This window comes from Eptesicus fuscus, chromosome 9, assembly GCF_027574615.1.
Source record: "Eptesicus fuscus isolate TK198812 chromosome 9, DD_ASM_mEF_20220401, whole genome shotgun sequence".
Taxonomy (NCBI): domain Eukaryota; kingdom Metazoa; phylum Chordata; class Mammalia; order Chiroptera; family Vespertilionidae; genus Eptesicus; species Eptesicus fuscus.
In genome coordinates this window covers 63,970,851-63,994,142 of record NC_072481.1, presented here as the reverse complement: position 1 = coordinate 63,994,142, position 23,292 = coordinate 63,970,851, and the positions used below count along the sequence as shown (strand labels likewise).

At 39.9% G+C, this 23,292-nt stretch overlaps 1 protein-coding gene across 2 annotated transcripts in view; it reads right to left on the bottom strand.

Moving 5' to 3' along the window:
- Window positions 1-5,284: 5,284 nt before the first annotated feature.
- CLCA2 (chloride channel accessory 2) overlaps window positions 5,285-23,292 on the bottom strand; it is a 41,066-nt gene continuing 23,058 nt past the window's right edge. The window contains exons 8-14 of one of the 2 annotated variants that reach the window (XM_008139488.3): window positions 22,594-22,771; window positions 21,661-21,767; window positions 18,993-19,217; window positions 16,415-16,685; window positions 13,226-13,399; window positions 9,772-10,005; window positions 5,285-5,936 (exon numbers count right to left, since the gene is read on the bottom strand). In XM_008139488.3, the coding sequence (XP_008137710.2) occupies window positions 5,494-5,936; window positions 9,772-10,005; window positions 13,226-13,399; window positions 16,415-16,685; window positions 18,993-19,217; window positions 21,661-21,767; window positions 22,594-22,771 (1,632 nt within the window). In that variant the 3' untranslated portion in view covers window positions 5,285-5,493. The remainder of the gene's footprint in view (window positions 5,937-9,771; window positions 10,006-13,225; window positions 13,400-16,414; window positions 16,686-18,992; window positions 19,218-21,660; window positions 21,768-22,593; window positions 22,772-23,292) is intronic. The other variant, XM_028142559.2, reaches the window with a different exon arrangement.

Sequence of the window (23,292 nt, the reverse complement as noted above, 5' to 3'; positions counted from 1 at the left end):
AATGTGTATTCTGCACTAATTGGGTGTGGTATTTTGTAAATGTCAAGGTCAAATGGTTGATAATATTGTTAAAATATTTTCCATTCTTAATGAGTTTTTCCGTCTGCATGGTCTACAATTATTGACAGTGGGAGAGTTAAATCTCCAATTTCAATTATTCATTTGTCTATTTCTCTCTAGTTCCGGATTTTTGTTTGTTTGTTTATGGTATTTTAAAACTCTATTAATAGGTATGTGCACATTTAGGATTGTTATATCTTTTTGATGAGTTTATTTTTTATCATTATGGAATGACCCTCTTTGTCTCTTCATTCTCAAAGTCTATTTTATTTCATAACAATACACTAACACCAGGTTTCTTATCCTTAGTGTTTGCATATCATACCATTTTCTTTTGTTTTTCACTTTCAATTTATATGTCTTTTTTTTTTTTTATTTCAGAGAGAGGAAGGGAGAGGTAGAGAGAGATTGAAACATCAACAATGAGAGAGAATCATTGATTGGCTGCCTCCTGCACACCCTACTGGGGATGGAGCCCACAACCTGGGCATGTGCCCTTGACTGGAATAAAAGCCGGGACCCTTCAGTTCACAGGCTGATGCTCTATCCATTGAGCCAAACTGGATAGGGCGCAATTTATATGTCTTTGTATATTTAAAATGCATCTGTTATAAATTCCATATGGTTGAGTCTTGCTTTTTACTAAATCTGAAAATCTCTGCTTTTCAGTTGAAGTGTTTAATCCATTTATATTAGAGGCCTGGTGCATGAAAATTCACGCACTTGGGGGCGGTCCCATAGCCCGGCCTACGCCCTCTCAGAGTCCAGAAGCCCTCAGGGGATGTCCTACTGATGGCTTAGGCCCGGAGATTGGGCCTAAGCCACAGTCTAGCTTCCCTCTGCGGGAGGCAACCAGACGGGCCAATTAGGGGATGGCACCAACAGGTGCGGGCCCCCCCCCCCATCGCCCCTACATAGCCACTGGTTGCTGGCGCCTCCCCCCGCCATATTGCCATCCCCTCCCTCTGCGCACTGGTATGTGCCTTGGCTGGCCTGGTGCCACCTGCTCACCGGCCTTGCCCTCCCCCCTTCCCCCTGCTGACTGGTCATTCTGTTTGGTTGATTCGCATATTATACTTTTACTAGGGGCCCAGTGCACGAATTCATGCACCTTGAAAGAAACTGTGGGCTGCAAGGCTGCAGTAGGCACAGGGGCGGGTCTCGGCCCATCCTCTGCGCCCCTGCCTGGCCCCTCCTGCCAAGGCCCCTGTTCCCCTGTCTGCCAGCAGCCCAGCTCCCACCTCTGCTGCTCCCATGCACTGACAGCACCAGCCCTGCTCTCACCCGCTGACATCGTGGAGCGATTGGGACAACACCAGCAGCCGGTATGAATAGGGCCAGGGCTGTTAGGGGGTGCAAGTGGCAGCTTCCAGACTGACTGCCCCTCAAGAGCCAGGGGAGGTGGAGAAGCCCTCAGGGGTGATCAGGCCAGCAGCCACCACTCGCACCCGCTGATGGCGCCAAGTGATCAGGACTGGTGCCGGGCACCAGTAGTGGGTATGAGTGGCAGCTCCAGCGCTGGCTGCGGGTGCAAGTGGGGCCAGCGCCGGCAGCAACTGTGAGCACCAGGCAGGACCGCGGCACACGGGAGCAAAGAATTTTCAGTAACCACCAGAAGCTCGCCCCAATGACAATGATTGGCACCCCTCCTCAGTCTGGAGCCCCGGCTCACCTGCTCCACCATCCTGCTGAGGCCAACGCCTGCCATGTTCTGCACATAACCCTGGTGGTCAGCGTACATCATAGGAACCGGTTGTTCAGTTGTTCGGTTATTCGGGTTGTTCTGCCATTTGGTCTATTTGCATATTAGCCTTTTATTATATAGAATTATATAGGATTAGCTGGCTTTAGTCTACCATCTTGCTATTTGATTTCTGTTATTTCCCTCTATTTTTTGTGCCTTTATTGCTTTTTACCTACCTCCTTTGTGTTAATTAGGTTATTCTTTTAAATAATGGGACTCATTTCCTGCTCGTCTATTAAATTTTTATTATATACTATATGATATGTAATAGAGACTGTATTATTTTATCTTCCTCTGAGTTATGTGATAGTAGTAGTTAAATTATTGGTAAATCATCTTGATTTTGTGGAGATGTGGTTTTAGTTTTTGTCAGAGCAAATCTATTTCAATTTTGCCATTAGCTCTAGGGCATAATTCTTAGACTGGGTACATGGTTCTTACCCCTAATGTGACCCTTATGGAGTTTCAATGGTAACACAAGGTGCTTATCAAGCTCTCTAACTGGTGAAATTAAACCTTAAACTTTTTCTCACCCTGGCTGGTTTGGCTCAATGGATAGAGCATTGGCTTGCGGACTGAAGGGTCCCAGGTTCAATTCCGGTCAAGGGCACATACCTCAGTTGCAGGCTCCTCCTCAGCCTGGGCCCTGGTCAGGACTCGTGCAGGAGGCAACCAATCAATGTGTTTCTCTCACATCATCAATATTTCTGTCTTTCCCTCTCTCTTCCAATATTTCTAAAAAGCTATGAAAAAATATCCTTGGGTGAGGATTAAAAAATAACTTTTTTCTCTCCAGAACTAGGCAGTTGCTGAAATCTCTGTTCAGCAATTTTAGCCCCAATCTCTTGTTTTCCTTTAAATTCCTTTGCAATTTAGGACTCACCCAAGGATTGAGCAGACATAATTAGGGAAGTTTCCCCTTGGCAGTTGCTTTCTTTCTGGGATATCCAAGTGCTTTGGTGCCCCAGAACCCTTAATTTTGTCTTGTCAACCCCGTAAGACTGCTGTACTCTGCTTGAGCTTATCCAGATGCTCTAAGCAAACTGGGAATGCCTTTAAGTGGAAAGCTGATGAAATGTGGATCTCACTGAGATTGCTTGCCTTTTTTCAGAGGCCATATTGCCTTCAGTTTCTACCTGCTTTTGCTGGTGTCCAGTGCCTTCCAAGGGTATGTTTTATATTTTCTCGAGAGTTATAACTGTTATCAGTGAAAGGATTAGTTTGATATGAGCAACTCTGCCATTATTGCAATTGGATTTGTCACATTATGTTTTAAATGAATGCTATCATTATTTGTCACATTAAATTTCAAATGAATGCTCTTCTAAGAATAATTACATTATACCAGAAGGCAAAGCCAAACGTAATTAATATATATATATATATTTGTAGGCTTCCTTGTACTAACAGGCAGATGGAAAGGTAATTTTAGAGCAGTCAACAGGGCACCCATAAACAGCAATCTGCTCAGTGCATAGGCTATCTTAACTCATCTCCCCAAAAATATCCTAACTCCTGTTTCCATCTCCCTCTCATTGAAAGTTAACTTTCTTTTTCTCTAAATCAATAGCTTTCCACATTTACCATATATTTATTTTATTCTATAATGCTTCATTCCCTCACAACTACTGAATATTGTTTGGCCTATTCATTTGATACAATCCCCCTTTCTATCCTGCTATAATATACTTTAGTTTGTCACTTAGCGTCCTTTACTTTGTTTTGCCTCTTCCAAATCACTAATTCATAGACTTAAGTTCATTTTTTTTCATTCCAACACCACGATGGAAAAGAAAAACAACAACAACCCAGTTCTTTAAAGCCAGACCCATTCTCCTGCTAATTGATCTTGAAAAGGTTAAATATTTCTAGTCATAATTCCTGGCATTTTCCCCACAACTTCTTTTTTTTTAAATATATTTTTATTGTTTTTTATTTTTTTTAGAGAGTGAGGAAGGGAGATGGATAAATATGGATAAGGGGAACATCATGATCAGCTGCCTCCTGTACGCCCCCTACTGGGGATCAATCCCATAACTCAGGCATGTGCCCTGACCAGGAATCAAAACAGTGACTTTTTGGTTCCTGGGTCAATGCTCAACCACTGAGCCACATAGGCCGCGCCCACACCTTCTTAACTATACAGGAATGAGGGAGCAGTTTGAGAACCTGGCAGTACTCCTATATAGCTCTGCCATTAACCAGCACAATATTTTGGATTACTCACTTAAGCCTTCATTTTCCTGTCTGTGAAATAAGGAAAACATTTGGGGACATAAAACCTACCACACGCCATCTCAGTATTTTACCAGCCTATTGATTACAGAGAAGCAAATCCCAAGTTAGAGGGAGGAGAGAATGACTGCCAAGTTGGTACTTGACACTCTCCCATCTGCAATGATTTAGGCACCGTAGACTGAGAATGTGATAGGCCAGACCTGGGATGTAGTATGAAGTGCAAGGAGGCAGCTTAGGTAGAGAGATTTATTGGCTGTTTTTCCCCCAGTGCTGCTTTGAGGCTCTTACTCAAGGCTTCACCCTCTCTGTTGCTTTTTCTTGTCCCAATTCACTACAATTTCTTCCTCCATCCCCAAAATTTAATCTAATTTTTTCTTTTATTTGGTCCTGATTATAAAATATCTGTTCTACATTGTTGTCTGTATTTACCCAATAAAGTTTTCAGTTCTTTAATATATAAAGCAACTGATTCTATTGTTCAATAATCTTTTTTTAAAAAAAATAAGAGAAATAGGATTAGATGAAAGATGATTTTTAATTCCTTCTGACCTATGCCTCCCTCTCTCAATTTGTTCCCCATCCCCTTGATCAATATAAATAACTCCTGATCAAGAAAGGATTCCTGGAGTCTTAGTTAAACAAAAACCAGAATCAGTTATTTCCAAAGGCCTTTCTCCTGTGACCTCTTCTTGGGTTGAAATTGAATGAAACTATGTAGCCTATGTTTGTATTAAAATAAGTTTAGAACTATGTCTTTTATTTTTTACTTAAAGCCTTATGAAAATTATAACCCTTTGCTTTGAATAACACCTAAGACAATAACTTGGAAAGCTACTTTGATGAGAGTAGAAACTGATAAACAATAAATTCAATAGACCTCTGTTACAAAACCAGTGTCAGGGGGAAAGGATAATATCCACGGTTTAAGGTTAATTTTTACAGTGATCTGTAGTAGTTAACCAAATGGCTAGAGGTAAAGAGTTTTACAAGAGGCACCATATATAAAATGCACATTGATCTTTAGTCATAAACAAGCAATCTGTTCTGAAGAGATAAAGAGAATGAAAAAGTAAACAATTGCTTCATATAGACAGTTATTCAATCAGACGTAACCTCCTTTCTCTACTTTGGGCTATGTTTTCTCTTCAATAAAAGGAGCTTTTTCTTGACTCTGATTTGACTTTGACCTTGCCTTGTTTGTCTTTAAAGAATTATCTTGGAAAATACTTTTTATTATTTTATTCATAGCCTAAGCTTAAGGACTTTCTACTTTACCCTCAAAATGTGAGTTATAAAAGAATTTTTGTCTTTTTATTATGTAAAAATAGGATCTGTAGTATGCAAAATTCAAAGCACTTTTAACAGTTTTGATGTTAATTTGTTTTTATTGGTATGTGTTTGTAAAGTGCAAAGGGCATGGGTTTTACATCTAAGAACCAAGGTAATTTTGTTCATAGTAGTTCTATTCCATGCTCCTTTCTGTCTGCTCTCCTTTTCTTGTTTAAAATACAATGTGTTACAACTATAGTAAGGCAAATGATTCCTATCAAACCCATTGCTGTTAAAACTCCTTTCAATATAAGATAATCTCTGGCAAGTACAGGAGCAGAATTTGGAGGAATAAACAATGATGCCTGGGCAATGTTAGATACTGCAGATTTTAAGGAGTTCTTATCTATGGTTCGTATTGCCACATAAATTCTGTGGCTTTCTTGTGTCTCTCCATCAGGTTGATGTTCAGGTCCATTTATGAAAAACTTTGGTGAAAATGTAAATATCTCCTTGGTGCCAGCTGGTTGGGGATTTAGCTTTGATGTATTCACTAAAATGGCATTGTTAAAATCAGCTTGAATATTCTGTAGACTTTTACTCATTCTTATTTCATAGCTGTCAGCTGAAAATAAAAATATAAATGGGAAGGTTAAGTCACTTTGAGTAGGTCTTTTAATTTGGTACAAATGACTAATGAGAATAGCAACAAAACATCAAAATACCTAAGAACAAACATAACAAGAAATATGCACATGAACAAAACTTTAATGCATTATCTAAGAACTCAAATTAAAACCTAAATAAGAGGAAAGACATTGTTTTATGAATAGCAAGATTCAGCATAATAAAGATATTTTCTATTATTTTTTGAATTTTATATGATTCTATTAATAATGCCTCTAGTTTCTATTTTAACAAAGCTTATTGTAAAGTTTAAATGGAAAATAAATAATCAAAATTGGCCATATAAAGTCTAAAAAATAGCAATGTTGAAGAACTAACCTTATCAGATATAAAAACACTGTAATGCTTTAATAACTCAAAAATTGCAGTACTGGTACAAGAATAGTCCTACCAAAAAACAGGCCGAATGCATTCAGGAATTTAGTATATAAATAATAGAGATAGAATTCATTAATGGGGGAAATACAAATTTCTTGATAATGGTGGTGTGCTAATTGGATAAGAAGCTGGAAAAACAGTATGACCTATACTACAAACTTTGTTTTTTCAGGGTAAATTCTGAAGTGATCAAAAAGCTTGATGTAAAAAATAAAAATACTAAGTATTTAGTAGATGACATGGATGAATTCCAGTAAATCTTGAAATGGGAAAGGCTCTTCTAATTAAAACTCAAAATTCAGAAGCCATAAACAAAAAATTGATAAATTTGAGTATATAAAATGAAAAACTTCTGCATGGGGAAAAATTCTCACCTCCTAAGCAAAATATAAACATAAATGTTAAGTCACAAAAATATTTACAACTTAAATCAAATATAAAGCTTAATTCTGGTAATAGCTGAGTGGCTTCTCTTGGACTAACTTTCCAGCAGATAACAGGCATAAACTCTGAAGAAAGGAAAAAAATCTATTGAAGCACTGGACTTGGATAAAAAGCAGATAGAAACCAGAGGAAAGATAACCTTTAAAAGAAGGGAACCAAACCGGAAATGATTTATATTTATGTAGCTTTTCTTCTGAGGGCACTTACCACATCAGCACATATAACTGACACTGATACAAAAAGCCACTATGTTATTGGGCTAAGAAGTCAGAGAACCAAGTATGGAATGACCAGACTCATTGAAAATAGAAGGAGGCTGAGAAGGACAAGTTCAAAATATGTGTATTAACTTCTTGCAAATCATTTGAAGACTCAATATTATGCATGTGTGGGTGAAATATCAAGGGCTCAAGGGAAAAGCAATAGCTGGAAGGCTGAGAACTGAGCAGAGTTTTATGCTAATGCCCACAATAGGGGTGATACGGAGTTTGGAGTATGAGTCTTGCCAAGTTAGAAAAATTACAAAACTCTTCAGAAAAATATTGGATTCCAGAGTCTACAATTTGAAACCACATGTCCAATATATACCAAGAAAGTACTAGCCAACAATTAGTGAAAAAAAGAAAGAGGCGACAAAAGCACATATTTATGAGTTAAACAGATACCTTCTTGCTAGTTGGTCTACTCATGGCTAGTTGGTTAATTTTAGCATTGCTGATCATTAAATCATTTATAGCTGAGTGATCTCAGCAACTTAACCCAGCCATTCCCCCCATCTATCTTTTGTGTTCTGAGGTTTTGTATAACAAGTTTGAATCATCATGTTCATCAATAAGGTCTCTATTGGAGCAAAGTTCTCTCTATTCCCTTCTAATGTCCTAAATTCTGATTTGGTTGTAGTTGTTCTTTTCAAGCCATTAATAAACACTAATTCCACATATTCACTTTCTTTCTTCTCTTTTACAGTGGTATAGTCAAAACTATTGGGGGTTTTGAAAAAATGGTTCCTAGTAGTAATGGGAGTCCGAGCTTCTGTTTATCTCTTTTGACACACTACCATGCTTCGGAGGGCAGTGAGAAAAAGCAGAAATACTAGATAGCAGGCATCACTCTTCCCTTTATTTATATTTTTAAAAAATATTTTTATTGATTTCAGAGAGGAAGGGAGAGGGAGAGAGAGATAGAAACATCAATTATGAGAATCACTGATTGGCTGCCTCCTGCATGCCCCACACTGGGGATCTAGCCCGCAACCCGGGCATGTGCCCTGACTGGGCATTGAACCATGACATACTGATTCATAGGTTGATGCTCAACCACTAAGCCACACCAGCTGGGCTCACTCTTATCTTTAAATAGAAATGGGATTGAGTGTTTGTGGCCCTTACTCCAAATAAGAAACTGGAGAAGTCTCTAGCAATGCAAACTAGTAGCCCAGGGAACTTACTGGGCACACTTTCTCTTCTTTTTCTGATTTCATATGTATCATTTCATTTCTTATATGCAATGCCTTACGAAATAGATAGCTTTAGTCCTCTTTTCCACATAAGGAAACCGAGGCCAATAGAATTTAAGCAACCTGCCAAAGACGAAACAGCCGAACTTAAAGCCAGAGTGGGAATGATTTTTTTCCCTTACATCTACCATATTTTCCGGCATATAAGACGACTTTTTAACCCAGGAAAATCTTCTATATGCCCAGTCGTTTTATACGCTGGAAAATACGGTAAGTTACAGCTATTTCCACTATATAAGGGGCATGTCCATCCTACAGTTTCACTCCTTTCTTCTCTGGCAAGAACAGAGATTTTGATAAAAGAATAGAGGGTAAACCAACAATATTGACTGTTTCTCAGCGGCACATTATTCTATTAATAATGCCTCTAGTTTCTATTTTAACAAAGCTTATTGTAAAGTTTAAATGGAAAATAAATAATCAAAATTGGCCATATAAAGTCTAAAAAATAGCAATGTTGAAGAACTAACCTTATCAGATATAAAAACACTGTAATGCTTTAATAACTCAAAAATTGCAGTACTGGTACATGAATAGTCATACCAAAAAACAGGCCTAATGAATTCAGAATTATTTGTAATTGAGACTTTTCAGCAGTGTAGTAAACAGAGACTTATAAGCCAAAGATAGTCCAAGTTGGAAGCAAGGCTGGCAAAGGTTCAAGGTGGTCACTATTATTGTCAGATATTGAAAAAAACACCACACCAGCAGTCAATAAAATTGGCTCCTCTAGGCTTCCAATCAGAGGCATCAGGAAATAAACCATTTAATGTGTAATCAATGATAATCTTTTTGTGTGTGTGTGATGGCAAAATGATTGGAAAGATTATTCTTTGGGAAAAGTTATTCTTTTGAGTTACCATGGAGATCAAAAGATGAGGTAGGTGGGAGCCTGAATGCTAGAAAGTTACAAAGGAACTTCATCAACATTCGCCCAAGCAAGGTAAGAAAGCCCCAAGCCAGGGAACTGGTCCCAGCCTTCCCAACAAAACGATGGCCAGAACTGGGAGAGGAAAATGTGCCAAGTTTACATGACTTAGGGAAATTATTGTCTTAAACCCATCTCCTAAATCTGAACAAGTAGTCACTATCCAATCTTCAGAAAACTAATTTCCTGCAGCCATGCTCTGTGGTAATGAATCTGTTTCTGCTGATAAGACCACCATTGCATGTGGTATTCATGCTTCCAGTCAAGGTTTCTGTTTGATTAGTGCTGGTCAGTGTATGAAGGCCTCTTCCATCCAGGGGGAGCTGGCACACACTCATTCCCGGACTCCATGATGTGAAGCTTTAGCAATAAAAAGTTTTTCAGGACAATCCTCTGTCACTTTGTCATCTCTAAACTCCCAAAGTTATTCTTATTCCATTAACACCTGATATAATTATTAGAAATGCCTCCTGGTAGAAAAATAGGTAATGAAACCAAGAAACCTACCCTGGCCCTGATCGAAGTCTTCTCCAGGCGCTGTCCAAGACAAAGTCACCTCCTCTTCCCCCTGTACAGCTTCCAGGTCGATAATTGTGCACGGTGGAAGCACGTCAGGGTGGGGGCCAGCCGGGACGCCCAGCACGGAAAAGGAACCCCCCGAGCTTGTTCGGCTAAAGCCCCACTTTTGCTCCTCCTCACTCCTGCCCAGTGATTTTCTTGGGACATTCATCTGAATATTACCTGGGACAGCGACGAAAAGAAGGGACAAAACAACAAATTACAACCTCCTGAATAGCTTGTTTTTGACAGATTGTTGGTATTTTAAAACTTTTTTTCTTTACTACATTTTTAGAACAACTGAGTTTGTTTATTTCACAATTCATTCATTCGTCTATTCATTCACTCAGTAACTACTTTGAGGGCATATCCTGTGTCAGTAATCATCGACAAAACAGTACCACATGGAATTTATAGTCATATTAATAAACATATATTTATAAATTGTGATAAAGGTAAGAAGGGAAAAAGGCAGGGTACTATAAAATAAAATAAAACAAGTATATAATTTAGAGTGTTATCAAGGAAGTTATATTTAAACGTTTCCTGAAGTATGAGTATGTGTCAGCTGGATAAAGAGGAGAGGTAGGAATATCCTAGGCTGAGGGAAGAGGTTGTATAAAAGACTGAGGTGAAGGAGAGATATGCAGATTAGAAAAACTTAAGGTGAGGAGGATAGTAGTTTGAGATGAGACAGGAGAAAGGTTCATGCAGGACCTGTGGGCCATGCGGTGGTTTCAGAGTTCAGTCTTACAAGCTGCAGAAGCAGAGCAATAACATGATCACAGGCGTCCTCTAACAGGTCCCTCTGGCTGCTCTCGGGGGAGAATGGATTCAAGCACAGCAAGGAAAGAGGCCACTGAGATACCCATTGCCAACAGTCCAGACGAGAAAAGATGGCAGGTCGGGCTGGGTGAGAGCAGTGGAGAGGAGGCGTGAAGTAGGCAGTTTGAGGTGAATTTTGGAGATGAAATCAGCAAAAGCTGGTGGTGGATTTGAATATGTCAAAAGAGAAAATTGGTGAACAACAACAACAAAAAGTAACTCCCAGGTTTTTAAAGTGAGCTACTTGGGCCCTGGCCAGTGTTGCTCAGTGGTTGCAGAGTCAGCCCACACACCCAAGGGTTGCAGGTTCAATTCAGTTTGGGGCATGTACCTGGGTTGCAGGTTCAATCCCTGACTCTGGTAGGGGCCTGTGTGGGAGATAACCATCAGTGTGTCTCTTATATCGATGTCTCTCTCTCTCTCTCCCCCCTTCCCTCTTCCCTCCCTACTATTCTCTCTTTTAAAAAAATCAAAGGAAAAAATGTCCTCAGGTGAGGATTAACAAAACAACAAAAAGAGTGAGCTACTTGGGAGGAGAAGCAGGCTAAAGTGAAGGAAACTAGCTTTACAAGGTTTGTGATTCCTGGAAAACATCTCATTGAAATGTCAGTCAGTTAGAGATGGATTTTAATCTCCCAAAGAGGTTTTAGCTAGATTTAATAATTTAGAAGTTATGAATTTGGAAGTTATAGTCATATAGATATTATTAAAGCTATATGGATTAATGAGATTATCTAATAAGAATTTCAACTATAATGATAAATTGCATTTATTGAGTGCCTGGCTTACCATGTGCCGGGCACTTTTTCTAAGTATCTGATGTGTATCAAATATTTAATTTTCCTAGCAATGCTATGAGGAGGGTACAATTATTACCCCCATTTTTACCAATGATGAAACTGAAGTACACAGGAATTAAGTAACTTGCCCAAAGTCACACAGCAAAGAATTTAGGAGCATAAGAGGTAAACAAGAGAGTGTCCTATCAGAGAAACCAGGAAATGTCAAAGGAGAAAATCGATCAGTTGTGTCAGACACTGCTAAAGTCAGGTAAAAAGTGATTGAACTGTGTGCTTTGAATTTAACAGTAGGGAGGTTATTGGTGACTAGGGCCAGAGATAGTCCAGTGGAGTGATTTGAATAGAAGAGTGATTCGAATGGAAGCCATTGCAGTGAACAGAGTAGTAAACGGGAGGTGAGAAAGTGTAGACAGCAGGTTTACTTCCAGGAACCTGACGATGGGGACTAGAAAGGTGGACAGTCGCTGAAGAGGGACCAATAAAAAGTATTTTAATATGGGAAGTAACAAATCATGCGTGACTGCTGCTCAGAGGGATGAGTGGAGCACACACGAGGCAGAGCCAGCCCTTGGGGAGGAGGAAAGGAGTAGATGCTATTGTGTCTGGAGATTTGATGGTGTAAACAGCAGCTTTCACTTTTCAGTGAAGTGTGTGCTCAAGGTCATCATCTGAAAATTAGCTGATAAAGTGAATATTGTGTATGGCAGCCATGCCTAGGGAACCCCAATTTTTCTTTCTATGCTATCAAGGGCCCGTAAGAAGGACACAGATAAAAACACAGGTGAATATTACTTTTCTAATCTCACTGTGCATGAGATGATGATATTTTTATCCTTTAAGCGTATGAGTTTTAAAAAGGTTCTCAGACCAGTCAGTAACCTGTAAACTCCTTGAGTGGAATCAAGTCTTATTCTACCTGGTATCCCAAGATCCTAGGACTGAGCCTGTCACCTGGTTGGCCCTCAAAAATATTTGATTTATAAATGAAAGAGGGAATATCTACTTACAAATGAAGTATTATATTTAGATACAAAATAATTCATTCTAGCTGATAAAATATATGAAAAGTATTCGTAAACATTCTGCAGTTTTGAAAATAAAAACACTTAGAAATGTTTCTGAGATTTATTTTATAAAATAATGTAGCATATGTCTGTTTGTTGTACTTTATTCACTGTTTCCTATCAGGAACTATAATAATGGTGTTGAAAAGATGTGGATCTTCTATTTATTTGGCCCTTTTATCTTGAAGGAAGACATAGCATCGTCAGGAAGCACTCAGTTGTTTGTAATATCCAAACTCTTATTTTTTCAGGAACTCATTTCCTGTGTGGATTGTTTGAGTTATTTGCTTCCCTCTTTTAACTGCTAACTACTAAGTGCCTCTTTCCCCTGCCTAAACCTCTGTAGAGGAAATGCAGGAGCTGGAACTGAGAAAACTCAATAAATCTCTTTATCTCTTAGTAATTCTGACGAAACAGTCACTAGAAGGAGGTCAAAACAATGACTAAAATGGAGGTAGGAGACATCTGTGGTAATTACCTATTCCCTTCCTGTAATCTACTACCATGAATCTTTGAAGAGTTAAAGAGGTAGTCAACAACTTATGCACTGACTGAAGTATAAAGTTTGAAATTCCATCTCTCTTTTTCTTTCACTTCTTCCCTCCCCCCCCCCCCCACAGCTCAAGTATACACACACACACACACACACACTCACTGATCAGTTACATACACATTACAGGATGTTATTCAAATAGCAGTGCTAATGATTCTTACCATTCGTTATGTAACCTGGTACATACATAGCATGACTCCCTGGAAAAGAGTGGTGGCCTAGGGCGCTTATGCTGGGAGAGTGATTGACATGCACTTTCAAGCTATATCTACCATTTACAGCAAAGGAGAAAAAATACCTCGAGTAAATTCCATCATTTTTTATAACATCAGCACCTGTAGGTATATAAAAAAAACCTCAATGTCAACATGTCATCACAGCTGAATACTAATATTTAATTAAATCATTAAGAAATAAGAGTCATTCCCTAGCTCCGTGGTCGGCAAACTGCGGCTCGCGAGCCACATGCGGCTCTTTGGCCCCTTGAGTGTGGCTCTTCCACAAAATACCACGGCCTGGGCGAGTCTATTTTGAAAAAATGGCGTTAGAAGAAGTTTAAGTTTAAAAAATTTGGCTCTCAAAAGAAATTTCAATTGTTGTACTGTTGATATTTGGCTCTGTTGACTAATGAGTTTGCCGACCACTGCCCTAGCTGGTTTGGCTCAATGGATAGAGTGTCGGCCTGTGGACTGAATGACTCGGGTCAAGGCACATGCCCAGTTCGCGAACTAGATCCCCAGTGGGGGGGTGTACAATAGGAAGCCCTGATCAATGATTCTCTCTCATCATTGATGTTTCTATCTCTCTCTCTCTCCCTTCCTCTCTTAAATCAATAAAAATTGTTTTAAAAAAAAAAAGAAATAAGATTCACTTCCCTTATTCTTCTCAATTTAGCATATGATGTAATGGTCATAACTATTTTTTGATATCTTCAGGTGATTAAAAATCTAATGGCTCCATAATTTCTCCCTGTGGTTCCTTAACCTATGAAAAATTATTTTCTAAAGGTAAATGAGTTGTACCTGCTTCAGTGCTAAGAAAGCATTTAATTATCACCTTTAGAGCCCTCCTTCCTATCCCTGAATAATACTAGTTTCCCACAGAAACCAAGCATATTTTAAAGCTTGTTTACAGTCATAGATCCTTTTAAAATAAAAGGATCTGTTCCCAGGAAATTAATATACATGCACATATGTATATTTTCACATAATTTCAAGGAGTTTATGAATATCCTTGAAGCCCTGATTAAAATAAAGAAAAATATTCCTGATGAAAAAAATATTTGTAGTTGATTTTAAAAAGTGTGAAATCATTTAACTTGTCCATTAGAGGGTACATGGAACTGTTGTTCTGATTAGAAGGGGCTCACTGACTTGGCGTTTGACAGGGTTTGGTTCCGCCCAATGCTGCCTTGCTTCAGGAGACACGCCGAAAGCTTGGCCCGTGCTGGACGTCTCTCCTTGTGCATGGAACCTCAGAGAGCAGTTCAGTTCCAAACCAAGTCCAGGACGGAACGGCAGGAAGGCCTAGACGCCAGGGCAGCAGGGAGGCACAGCTCAGCCCAAGTGCAGATCACATTCCCTGTGCAAGTGTAGTGGCCGCACTGGCCAAGCAGCTTGTCCTGCTCCCATACCACACACCCAGCCTGCCCTCTGACGTTGCATCTTCACTGAAGTAAGTGTTCTAGAGTCCCTACGGCAGAGGGAGGGCTGCTCCTTAGCCCGAGAAAAGTAAGAAAATATTTAATAACATAAAAAGTGCTAAGCAACTTATGATCGTAGTAGGTTTAGAAATTGTTTTGTGTACTGACTAGTGATTTAATGATGAATAAGGTCTATCTTTGTTGAGAAATGATAATGGAAAACTTCTCTAAGCCATGGTTTATTTATCAATTTTACTTAGCAGATAGATACCACTTCCAATATAAAAATAAGTATTAGACAATACATGTGTGCTAAGGAAAAAAAAAATCTAAATTGACACTTTAATGCCTAAACAATCTTTTTTCATTGTTTCTTTCATTAGAGTATAAATTTAGACACCAAATAAAATGGTTCCAGGGAATAAATATCAAAGCCTAGTGAGTCTATTCAAGTGATCTTTCCCAAGATAACGTCCTCCTGGAGGCCAGCCTGCAGGCTGGGCAAAGTGGGGACATTCTGCAAAGTGCATTTTTTGGACTCTATACAACAAATGAAAGGTGTGGCCGAGGGTAAGCAATGAAGTGTATGCAAGGTCATTTGGATCCATTCCAATGGACAAAAGAGGAGGACCTCTCTAGTATCCCTCTGAGGCAGACTTGAACTAAAATCTTTTAAATGGATGTTTGTTTCATAAATGGCATGCAAGATTGCCATGGCAACATCTTAATGGGTTTTCTCTGAAACAATAGAGGGAAGGAACATGATTTTATCAATAGATCACACACTTGGTGTTGCTAACATAGACTTGAGGTCTATTGTCATTCTGAGAATTTAGTTTAGGAAAAAAAACAAACAGAACAGGAAAGATAAAAGAGCCAAGGAGTTTGTTTTTAGAAGTCAGAAAAGTTCACCAGGAAGAGCCCCAGATGCTGCCTTTTGCCAGCTGGATGTTGTGCCGTCTGTGTGAGGAGGAAGCTCTGAACTCTCCCGTGCGGAGTGAGTGCTTTAAAGCAGGGTTTTGTTTTGCTTTACTGTATTTTCCCAGCAGTGGCAAAATCTCTATCTGGATTCCACTAGGCTTGCTGGTTTGGCCTTCTTGTGACCAAATCACATGTGCAAAAGTCACTGGCCATGCCCTCTTATTGGCCCAGCTACTTGGCTAAAGAAAGTCCAGGGTCATCTTGTGGGTCACAAGTTCAACTTGCAATTTTATCTTCGCTATTGGGTTCAAGGAGAGAAAAATGGACTCACTGTCATCGCATCCCCCTTCTTGGGGTTTCATTTGCTCTTTTAATTGTTCAATCTGACGAGTTCAGTGAATAGTGAAGCTGGTGTGTCTTGGCAGAATCTGGGCATGTCACAAGGACACAGGACCTGCTCCCGTGTGACCCCACTGAGTGTGGCCAGCTCCACTGGGCAGGTGGAAGCCAAGACCTAGCAACTCTCCACCAGTTTGCTCACGCACAGACACTCTGCAGAGCTTCATGGATACTCCCCTTTTCCAAGTTCACATTCACTCTCCTTGTGCAAATGTAACCTGTAGCTACTTTGTAGATCAGTGATTCCATTAGAATTTGGTGAGCAATCACAAGACTGGGTGAGCAAAACGATTGAATTGAAAGAATATTAAAGATAAGCTTGATAAGGATACTGCACCATCACAGCAGCTCCTGAGCACATGAAAAGTGACATGACATTGCTTGTTACCTGCTCCATCATCAAAAAGCGTCAGCGTAACAGGATCTTCCATCTCCGGCTCAATAGTAGCAGTTACAGTGGCATTGAGAATAGGGTAAAACCCCTTTCTCACGTTGGCATAAATCGTCATGGGGTGGGGAAAAGAGGTGCTGTCGTTTTCTACAAAGGCCTCCACAGTAGCAGGAGGCTCGGCTGAGTGGGAGGCACGAGAGGTCACTGTCACTTTCAAGGACTGAAGAGAATGGTGGGTATTGTTCAGTGTGTAAGTCCAGAGCCCAGGCTGCAAAACAAAGGGGTTCTGCTTTGTCAGGTGTGAAGAAAAAGGCAAACCCTTAATTTTAAACCGTAAATCTAAGCTCCTAGGGTTTTTTGTTCTTATCGTATTGATGTTGCATTTTCCTAAAATACTACAAAAGAATGTCAGGAATAGTAATATTGCTTAAAATTCAGTATTTACATGGCTCTCACAGCAGAACCCATTTACATCATTCGGAACCTCTTTAAGGAATTATGCCCTGATTTTATCTGTGGAGGAGAACACATCTTGAGGCACATTTTAGAAGATGATAACAGTGTTTCAAAGCTTTAAAGTACTTTGCAAATATTAATCTGAGCCCCTTCACCCAAAAGGATAGTCAATGTTTTTATTCCTTTTATGTAAAGGAGAAAATTATTGTAAATTAAGCAGACAATTGTGATTTACCTGGATAACCTTTCCTAAAGGCAATAGTATCCTACCTTTCCTCTACTTCCCCCAAACCCTCAACATACCCCAAAATCTCAAGCAGCAAAACTCACATACACTCTTAGGGATGAAGAAAAGGAATACTCTTTTTTAATTGGTCAGGATTCTATAACATCTTTGTTGAGTACTTTATAAAAATATTGCTAAATGTCATTCTCTTTTGCTTGTCTAAACTATGGGGGCGGCGGGGAGGAGGGGAGACATACAAAATAATGTCTGGAAAAAGAAGTTTAAACTGCAATGTAGCAGAAATTTGTTCTTTTGATTAAACTGTACATAAATGCTCCTTTTCCTCTCTTTCCTGCTGCTGCTCCTTAAACCCTGGAAGTAAGAGGAGGAACACAATGGAGCAGGAGGAACAAGAGAGGAAACAGTGGCTTGGGGTGTGACTGTGATTCAGTGTGGAAAGGTAAGATGCCACCACACCTTATCCAGCCCTCTTTGTGAGATCCATGTGCTTTACCATTTTCCAGTGAAGTCATATTTCAGGCATCAAGATCAACTATATCTGTCTACCTATCTATTGTAACCATAAAATTAGTAACAGATACATAGCAGGAAACTCCACATCAAAAACTTCTCTTTGGGTGTAATAAGTGTGTTCATATAGGCCTTAGAGGGCACCTAATCCAGACTAAGAGGTTGGGCAAAGGCAGCGAGAAGTAGGTAAAGTATTCCTGGCCCTTGTGCACAGGTGTGTAAAGAACATGATGAGTTTGAAGAAAAGTTAAGTAGGAACAGAGCACAGGATGTTTGGGAGAAGGGTTTAGAGATAAACTTGGGCAGAAGCTGGAATATGAAGGGCTTGGTATATAAAAGTAACCACATGGGTTTTCTCCTGAGACCACCAGAGTTTTGAATAGGAGGCAGGTTTGACCTGGGTGGTGCTTCAGAAGGATCACCTGATAGAGATGATGAAGGCTAGCCCAGAGGCAGGGAGGCAGAGCAGAGGCTGCGGGGAGGGAGAGCCACCAGTTAGGAGGCGGGACGGCATTCAGGTAGTGCAAGAGTAAATCAGGTCAATGTCACCACCCTGCTTAGACCTTGAGTGGTTTCCCTTTACCTTTAAAATTCAAACTTCTATTCCCTTCAAACCCCTACTCCCTTTACCGTCCTGCAGAGCCCTTGCTGACGTAGCTCCTGTGCATCTGTCTAGCCTCATCACTCCCTCCACTTTCCTTCCTCTAAATCCCCACCTTACATGCTACTCAGTAGCTCATCCATATTGAACAACTTGTAGTTCCATGAAGAGCTATATTCCTTTTCTCTGAGCCTTTCTGTGTGATGTTCCCTCTGCTCAGAATGTCATTCACACCTTTGCCCCCTTTATCCTCCATATTCCCAGTTTTATATTTTCACTTCGGGAAGCATTCTCCCCACCTCCACACCCCATCCCATCTGCATATGCTTCCTGTATGCTCTGAGAATCCTGTTCTTATTCATATCATGGCATTTTATTATGAAGCACCTAAAACAAGTCTCAACACATAGTAGGTGCTCAAAAAATATGTATTGCATGTATTCATATTATAAATTCTAAGTAGAGGGTTTTTTCTAAGTGTACAGATAAGTATATCTATGTAGATTTTGTAAAGAAGGAAGTAAGCAAAAATAAATTATTTTTACTGCATACATACTAATTTCCTTTGTTAAAGTTTTGAACATACATTAATTGTTCCCCTTAAAATTTTAGCATTCACAAAACGCCCTCATAAATTTAAAGTAAAATTTTGCTACATCAGAATAGGATTTCCTTTACACAATGCATTTAATTATGTGATTCAACTGAAAGTCATTTACTTGACTAAATGGTGTCATTATGAAGAAGCTCAGGACACCTACCTTAGCAGTTCCTGGAATCCAGAGGCGAGCAGTCCTGAAGGCTTGATTGACGATAAAGTTATGTGTGTAGTATTTTCTCCCGTTAGGTTCAAACAGTTCAATCTCAGGGGGCCCACTGGTCTGCCATGTGACTAGAAAGGTAGTATCATTGCCCATACTGTTATCCACAGTCACAGTGTTTTTCAGTTGATGGTGAGGTTTAACATTCTCACCCATACTTTCAAGCTGTTCAAAAGAATACATACATACATATATATATATATATACATATATATATATATCTGAAGGTTTCTAGTGTATGCATAACCATTCCATCTTTTTCTTTTGTGACAAAAATGAATAGCAAACAATAATCACTTAATGCTAACATGTATTATATTTACATAAATCATTTTTCATGTAAAAATCTGTTGCCAAAGCAAAATATAGTGTATTATATAAGTACAGTAGATATAAAATATTTTGTTACAGTTAATACAAGTGTCACTCAACAGTATTTAATCATTGTGTAGTCACAATGGATACAAGTTTATAAATAACTTTGAAAAATTATATTTATTCAATAAATACATTAGTAACACTGTAAAATTCTCAAACTTGGAAAGCATATAAACTTTTTTTGGTGGATGACAGCAGAGACATTGTGGACTCTTTGCTAAAATCAGTTCAGCAAGTGTTTGTGAACTGCTGACCTCTGTACCCTATTCTGCGCTGGGCCCTGAGCTCTTGGAGGAGGTTAGATTTGGTTGCTGCTCACAGTCTAGTGGGGCTAGTGACAAAAGCAAGTGGGGAGAGGTGGCCAAATCTGGGAACATAAGTTTGATTTGAGACATATAAATAATATTTTGTTACTTTTTAACACATTTGTTTTTATTTCATACTAGAGGCCTGGTGCACAAATTCATGTACAGGTGGGGTCCAGCCGACCAGCACTGATTGGGGCCAATAGGGCTGGGTGGGCCAGGGGGAGGGCACACAGGTGGTTGGCTGGCCAGCCTCGGCCCCGATTGGGGTGGGGGGTGACTGGGGTTGGGGCAGGTCAGGGGGAGGGGACCTGGGTGGTTAGCAGGCTGGCCCCGCCCCTGGTAGAACTCCCAGTGGAGGGGGCAATTTGCATATTACCTTTTTATTAAGTAGGTCTAGAGGCCCAGTGCACGAAATTCGTGTCAGGGGTGTGTGTCCCTCAGCCCAGCCTGCACCCTCTCCAATCTGGAACCCCTCGAGGGATGTCTGACTGCTGGCTCCCAACTGCTCGCTTGCCTGCCTGCCTGATTGCCTCTAACCACTTCTGCCTGTCAGCCTGATCACCTCCTAACCACCCCCCTGCCAGCCTGATCAACAACTAACTGCTCCCCTGCCAATTACCCCCAACTGCCCTCCCCTGCCAGCCTGATCACCCCTAATTGCCCTCCCCTGCCAGCCTGGTCTCCCCTAATTGCCCTCCCCTGCCAGCCTGGTCACCTCTAACTGCCCTCCCCTGCAGGCCTGATTGCCCCCAACTGCCCTCATCTGCAGGCCTGGTCCCTCCCAACTGCTCTCCCCTGCTGGCCTGATCACCCACAACTGCCCTTCCCTACTGGCCATCTTGTGTCCACATGGGGCAACCATCTTGTGTGTTGTAGTGGTGGTCAATTTGCATATTACCTCTTTATTAATAGAATTTTCAAAGAGGAAATCACAGGTAGAAAGATCATTCAGAAAGCCAATTGCAGTCTAATATATATTGCCATTTATAAGTCACCTTTTTTCACTTCTTTTTTAAGATTTTTTTTATTGTTGACAGTATTACAGATAACCCCCAACCCCCTCTCCCTTTTTCACTTCTAATCATGGAATGATGGTTATTGCCTCTACTGTGTACATATAATCATGTTAAAAATTTCCTAGGAATAATTTACTGACTTCATGTGAAGCCATTAACTTGGCAGGGTCACTTACCATCTGTGAGGAAATAGCAGATGAAATTTTGTTTAGTTATGTTCAAAATATCTTTAAATTACTTAAAAGAAAAATTTGAGCCCTTTTAAAAATTAGCTTGATTAGAGGATGCTTTTGTGAGCAAAATCAAATAAACTGTGGTTGTTAAAAAGATATTTAGGAGGGCAGGTGATAGGGGGTAAGGGAGGCTGGGGGAAGGTCTATGGGGGGGGAAAAAAAGGAGATATATGTACTACTAATGTAATACTTTAAGCAATAAAATAAAATAAAAAAAAGATATTTAGGAATTTTTAGAATTTAATGGAATAGTTGATATTTTTTATATTTGAGAAGAGCTTCAAAAAAGTTTTTGGATAAGCTAAAGTAAAATGGATTCTGATTTATGGAAAGTTATTATGGAACTGAAACTAAATACATAGTTTTTAATTTTTCTTCTGGGCCTTACCTCCACTGCATCCCCACCCCCCCCCCCATTTTGAGCCATGAGGAAGGAGCAAGCTCTGCTTATAGACCTTGAAAAGCAATTACAGAAAGTGACTCCCAGGGCTGAGAAGTACAGACCTCAGGTAGACATGAAGCCTGGCTCCGGTGATGCCAGGAAGCTCATTACATATTCAAATAAGGTGAATGAGGCAATTTACCCAATTCATCTGTTTTCCTTGTCTCTCTCCCCCTCCTCCCCCCCCCCCCCCCCCTTCAGCTGTAACTATAACATTGAGGAGATTCTGACCTGAATACATTGTTGAAAAATGTCTCCAGTTCCCGAGGAAATTCTACCGAAAGCATCAATCATGCTATTGGAGGTTGATTTATCTGGAACAAAGAACTTTAAACCTCCTGAAATACATGATTTGGATGTTAATTCTTAAAATGTATACCAGAATACAAAAATAAAATCTAGGCCGCTTCCAACAACTTTTCTTTGCATGAGAAGGTTGGTTTGGGAGAACTAGGAGCAGTGCTTGATCTGTTTGCATGGCGCCCTCACAATCACATAGTGAGCAGCACAAAGGGGTGGTTTTGTCTCTTCTGTCCACAGAGGTAACGTGAGGGTCTAGAACTCTACGCTGTACATGGTAAAAACTCAATAAATACATGTTTATTAGTCTTATAATGAATATAATTCCTGGATCATCTAGGTTAATTGTGATCTATACTGCTATATATTTATATTTACATTTTGAAAAGATCACTTTCATAAGTAATTCAGTAAGACCTAACTTTCAGTTTTCAAGTCAGCATACCCATTTTTACTGAATATAAGAATATAAGATAAGATTATTCTGTGCCTCATTTAGAAAAAGACATGTGGCTTACAATATTACATGTGTCTTTATCATAGAAGTTAGCGCATTTCATCTTAAACATATTTTTAGTTCCATGATCATACATGCTCAGGCTAGTTTAACAAAGAAATTATAAAAAATATTTTCATTGGATGAGTATAATTGTCACCTTCTAAGTAAAATGGGGAATAAATATTCAGCAAAATTTAGGCAACTTTTAGCAACGATTCGTGTGTATTTTTCCTTAAGAAAGTGGTTTGTATTTTTTTCAATTCAGCCATGTATTCTGTTGACATAATCTGGTTTCACTGTTGTGCTTTGAATATTCAGATTGAAAGGAAATGCTCTAAAGCATAAGTTTCTAGGAATTCCTTTACCTGTACGCTGTGAAAGTTCCTCCAGGTTTCTGTCCGCAGATGCACCCAGGGCAATGGTGTGAATGGTTGAACCCCTGCTGAGCACGGTGGGCAAGCAGTTGCTGATATGCTCATCATGCCCACTCGTCACTAATATCAACACAGCGCCGGAGGCTTTTCCGTTCAGTTTTTCAGCCACCTGAACATGGAGCATCGGTCATTCAGAAGGAAATATAATTCCAATTGTCTTATTGAGCAGAAAAATTCATTCTGAAATTCCCCACCAGTGGGCATATGCCTCTCTGAGGTCCTCTGTAGCACCTGCACTCCATGCCCACCCCCATTTAGTCCTCACCACCCCACCAGCACTTGTCATCCTACACACCCTTGCCCGTTTGCTTGTGCGCACAGGGACTCTTTCTGTTCCAATCACCATGATGTGCCACTAGTTCAGAATAGAGTCCCCCATGGAAGATATGAGGGAACTTGACCGTGTGAGATCTGGCCTCTGAGATCCAGTGAGGGACCAATAAGGGCCCTAGAACAGTGGTTCTCAACTATGGCTCACATTAGAATCAGATGGGGAGCTTTAAAATATTTAGTGGCCAGGCCACACCCCTGATCAATTAAAGCAGACTCTCTGGAGATGAGACCTAGGCATCAGGATTTTTTAATTCCCAGGTGATTTCCATGGGCAGCCAAAGTTGAGCAACATTTGCC